Source organism: Carassius carassius, chromosome 1 (genome assembly GCF_963082965.1).
Source record: "Carassius carassius chromosome 1, fCarCar2.1, whole genome shotgun sequence".
Lineage (NCBI taxonomy): Eukaryota > Metazoa > Chordata > Actinopteri > Cypriniformes > Cyprinidae > Carassius > Carassius carassius.
Genome location: NC_081755.1, coordinates 44,544,242 through 44,549,064, shown reverse-complemented (window position 1 = coordinate 44,549,064; position 4,823 = coordinate 44,544,242). Strand labels below are relative to the sequence as shown.

The 4,823-nt window shown below is 34.3% G+C and overlaps 1 protein-coding gene across 1 annotated transcript; it reads left to right on the top strand.

Annotated features, from left to right (window-relative positions):
- Nucleotides 1-1,251: 1,251 nt before the first annotated feature.
- On the top strand, nucleotides 1,252-4,086 carry LOC132125008 (2-5A-dependent ribonuclease-like). The gene is made up of 7 exons (XM_059536244.1): nucleotides 1,252-1,340; nucleotides 1,487-1,587; nucleotides 1,855-2,021; nucleotides 2,626-2,784; nucleotides 2,960-3,095; nucleotides 3,284-3,372; nucleotides 3,761-4,086. The coding sequence occupies exons 1-7, from the start codon at nucleotides 1,265-1,267 to the stop codon at nucleotides 3,858-3,860; spliced, it is 828 nt and encodes a 275-aa protein (XP_059392227.1). The 5' UTR covers nucleotides 1,252-1,264; the 3' UTR covers nucleotides 3,861-4,086.
- The last annotated feature ends 737 nt before the right edge of the window (nucleotides 4,087-4,823 follow it).

Sequence of the window (4,823 nt, the reverse complement as noted above, 5' to 3'; positions counted from 1 at the left end):
AGAGGAAAGTTGTATCGATTTTTATTTAGCTGAAGAAAATATTAAAATGGATAAAAATATCCACGAAAAAGAAATGGAAAAGGAGCTCTTAAATTATATAAAAATGTATTATATAATTAAAAATGAAATTGGAGATTTAATTAAAAATTATGAAAAAATAAACAATAACAAAATAATCACCAATGAGAAAATCATTTCTATTCAAAATAATACTATTAATAACAAAATGATCGCCTATGATGAAATCATTTCTATTCAAAATAACAATATTAATAACAAAATGATCGCCTATTATAAAATAATTTCTATTGAAAATAACAATATTAATAACAAAATGATCGCCTATGAGAAAATAATTTCTATTCAAAATAATACTATTAATAACAAAATGATCGCCTATGATGAAATCATTTCTATTCAAAATAACAATATTAATAACAAAATGATCGCCTATTATAAAATAATTTCTATTGAAAATAACAATATTAATAACAAAATGATCGCCTATGAGAAAATAATTTCTATTGAAAATAACAATATTAATAACAAAATGATCGCCTATGATGAAATCATTTCTATTGAAAATAATACTATTAATGACAAAATGATCGCCTATGATAAAATCATTTCTATTAAAAATAACAATATTAATAACAAAATGATCGCCTATGATAAAATCATTTCTATTGAAAATAACAATATTAATAACAAAATAATCACCAATGAGAAAATCATTATTATTGAAAATTATACTACCAATAACAAAATAATCACCAATGAGAAATATAAGGAATGTTTTTTAGATTTAATTTTTTCACTAAAAGCTGGAAAAAACGTAAAAAGGTTTAAAAATAGCTTAATAATAGAAATAGCAAATGCCCTCTTAAATAATTTAAAAAATGATGATTTTAAGACTAAAAATAAGATCGGAAGCTTGTACATAGTTAAAAATAAGGATTTTATCATTAGCACTTCGGGTGCAATAAACACATACATTGGGTTCACACAAGATGGTACTTTGGTAGCAGTTCAGTGTGGACATAAAGACCATGTGTCATACTTCATAAATGAAGTTAATAGTTTAACAAATTCTAAGCTGGAGAGCAAGAACATAATTAAATATGTGACCATAGAAGATGATAGAAATCACATTTATATTGCAGTAAGTCTTTGGGATTTCTATCTAGATGAATTTATTAAAAATCATGAAAATCAGCCAGCAATAGACCATAAAAAAGACCAAAAAAAAGACTTAGTGGAGGGGATGCTTCTTGGCCTTCGAGATCTTCACCAGGCCGGAGTGATACATGGTGATATAAAACCCAGAAATATCATCATAGGTATGAAATGTATTTTCTTTATTTTCATTAAAATAAAGAAAAGATGAGTAAAATAATGAAAATATTTTCATTACTTTCTCAGAATGTCATTATATTATACTGTGTATATCATATTATATGTAAAATTAAAATGCTTTTTTCAACAGATTCGGAAGAAAATGTTAGACTGCTTGGCTTTGGAAGAAAAATCAAACTGAAAAAGGAAGAAACAACAGAGAATGATTGTACAAAGAGCTCTGACATCAAGGTTTGTTAAATATACAGCAGATTATCATAATGAAACTAAAAATGTTTAGCCAGAGAAAAATATTTATTCAGCCTGTCATGTGATCTCAACACAACAAGCATTGAGCACGACTTTATGTAGAATAAAGCATCTTCACAACTGATTTAAAATCAATTCAAACGTTTACCTTGAATTGAATTGAAGTCACTTCTTTTAAATGCATTTGCCAAATGCATGATTATTAATGTAGATCAGCCTGTTCTTCACAGTCTGCTCCTTTTCTTGCAGGCTGCTGGGAAGATGGTGTACTACATCCTCTCTGGTGGGAAAGATCATTGTGACACGCAGAATGATGAGCTAGATATTGAAGCCCAGGATCTCATAGACTGGATGATCAACCAACAACCAGCCATTGATAAGGTCCTAAAACACCCTTATTTCTGGGATGAAAATAGGTAAGTTATAAAAGGTGCTTTATGTCTAATAACTATATGCTTTTCTGTGCAGTTAAATGAAAAAAAAAAATTCTTAAAAGATAATATTATGTATATGTAACGATTAAACCTTCATAATCACCGGGAAGAAGGAGGCAGGAACCGGCGGACAATCAAATATAAACTTTAATAATCAAAATAAATACAAAACAGCACGTCAGCCCCTCACGGACGACTGACGCGCACAAATAAAAAGCAAACTAAAACTAAAACCCAGGCCTGGTCCGCTCTCGTCCGTCACTGTCGTCGCTCCGGTTTTATATCCCTCCATCTCCTCCGTGGGACTCGAGTCCGGTGGGTCGAGCAGGTGTCGCTCATTTCCCAATCACTCCACCGGCCTCGCTCTGTTCCCACGTCTCTCGGCCCCGCCCCACTCGTCACAGTATACTTTTATCCTTCAATCAGATGTTCCCTAACTAATCCCTGCATTTATACAGTTTGTGCTTGTGTCCTAATCTGGAAGAAAATCACATGAATGATGAATGTTGTGCTTCATATTCATTTATGGAAAATGGATGCTTGTTCTGCTGCTAAATACTCTCTTTGCTTTCTTTTTTTCATTCAGAAAAGAGGAAGTGCTGAGGAAAGTGGGCGATCGACCCGAAGTCCAGTACTACACTGATATTTCAGAAGTTTGCAAAATATGGAAAGCTGAAGAAGGTCTAACAGGAACAGAAGCCGTCAAAAGGGCATTTGATAGAATGGACAATAAAGGAAAAAAGAGGTATTTGATGTGTAGGAAAAAAGGGTTTCAATTATTTTGATTTAATTTGACTTGGATTCTACTTCTCTCTTTTACTTCACACACTGTTCTCACCTTCATACTCTGACATAAACAGCTCTGAACAAATCTGCGTGTGTTTTTGCTTGATGTGCTCTTTTTCTGCTATTTTCTTTAGAAAACCTAAGGTTCTTGGGATACTTGGAGAGACTGAGCAAGTCCAGAACGAAAGCTTTCCTGAAAAGTTTTTAAAGCTTTGTGACTATGCAGAGAGCTACTCAAAAGACAAAACATTTAGTAACTGGAAATCAGAGGTGGGGAGAAATATGCAACAACAGGGCTCACAAAAACAGAATATGAACTTTACCTGTACTGTAGTTTTTCAAATATTTAGTCCACTATGCCAAGTTCACATCAGAAATTGATGACTTTCCTTATTATTACAACAATTGTTTTCTAACTGAGCATTTCTTGGTGTAACACCCCTGTGTTGTGTTTGCAGCTTTCAGGTGAATGGTCAGACATAGACAAAACTTGTCTGGAGAACTTAATTGGCCTTCTGCGTACTTACCGCAACAAACTGGCTCATGTGTAAGACATACAAAAATACAACTAAAATTTGATCCAGATCTCACTTATTTCTGTCTTTAGAAAATGAATTCTTACTAATGTCAAGTTGTTGGTGTTCCACTCATGGTACACTGTGTGCTTAGGCAAATTTAACAAGAATGCTTAGGGGTTTAAAGATTAAATCAAAGTTGAGTTTTGATTTTAATGTAGTGCACACAAAAGATTCCTTGCATAACTTTCTCTCACATTAATGTATCTCAATTTCTATGTTAATCTAGTGGTCAGATTGTTAATTTTACCTTGTTCTAGTTAATAAATTATAGATACACTCAGTCTGGACAAATAGCCCAATGAATAATATTTTATTCTGCACTGTTCTCACATTAATACGTGTGTGCTTTATTTCCAGTTGGAAATTCGATCAACAGTTGTTCGGCTGTTTTCCAGATTTCTACATCAGCTTGCACAGATTGGCTACAGACATGGGCTGGGACTGTATCTGGTCTTAAGATGAGTGAGGAGAACATCAGCACCTGTTGTGGGAGGAGATGAGAGAGCCTCTATCATGGGGACTAGAACTGTTAAAAGCGACACATGTGTGACCCATCAAGTGTCACCACTCTCATTCTCCTTTAGAGACCTCACTGGACCACCAGGGGATTTAGGAGTTTACACCGGCCTAAAACCAGTCTCAGAACCCAGTGTAAAAAAAATAAATAAAAATAAAATAAAAAATACTTCTGGTGAATTTGTTTTTAATGAAAATATTGTTGTGCTGTACAAATAGTAAGGGTGTTATTGTGTAATTTTCACCTGTAGTAAGTCTTGTCACTACGAATGCACAGCTACCTTTGGAACATAAAAAAAAGTGCAACGGGGTTTGAAATAGCTACGTTTTCCTGTTTGGTGGGTGTGTAAATATGTCAGCTCAATCAGAAGGAACATGAACCACGCAGTATTTAAGAGACAGCTTGCACAATGTATGCTAATTAACATCAAAATAAAGTCATAAGAGCAACTATGTGTACATGTACTTTAGTTCCATTACATTAGTTACCATTGATTTAAAGCATTTTAAACTGTCCTGTGCGAGTGGACAGCACCTATCACTCGGTCAAGAGTGTACAGTCCTCGCTGGTCATACACCCCATCAGTGGAACAGAAGGAGAAATACCTTCCCAGATTGGGTAAGACTGCATAATCAATAGCCAGAAAATGTCAATGCAACAAGATCTGCATTGACACAGATCATAATCTTTTTGGATTTTGGGCTTGATCAAGATTTATCCACTATTGTCAGTGTGTCATGCAGCACGTGACTGACAGGACTGACAGAACCAAACTACAGCAGTGACCCAGGCAGCATGGAGACCCTTGCCAAGTACAACCCACACCTTCTCCCTCACCGGCTCCAAGACTTGGTGGGTTCAGGGGCGCTCTTATTATAACACACAAGCTTTAGAACAACAGAC

What these genes read in the sequence shown, in the direction of transcription:
- LOC132125008 (XM_059536244.1), top strand. Translation starts at nt 1,265, where the DNA reads ATGCTTCTTGGCCTTCGAGATCTTCACCAGGCCGGAGTGATACATGGT. An exon ending in TTAGTAACTGGAAATCAGAG is followed by an intron (nt 3,096 to 3,283) that starts GTGGGGAGAAAT and finishes TTGTGTTTGCAG; the next exon opens with CTTTCAGGTGAATGGTCAGA. An exon ending in CGCAACAAACTGGCTCATGT is followed by an intron (nt 3,373 to 3,760) that starts GTAAGACATACA and finishes CTTTATTTCCAG; the next exon opens with TTGGAAATTCGATCAACAGT.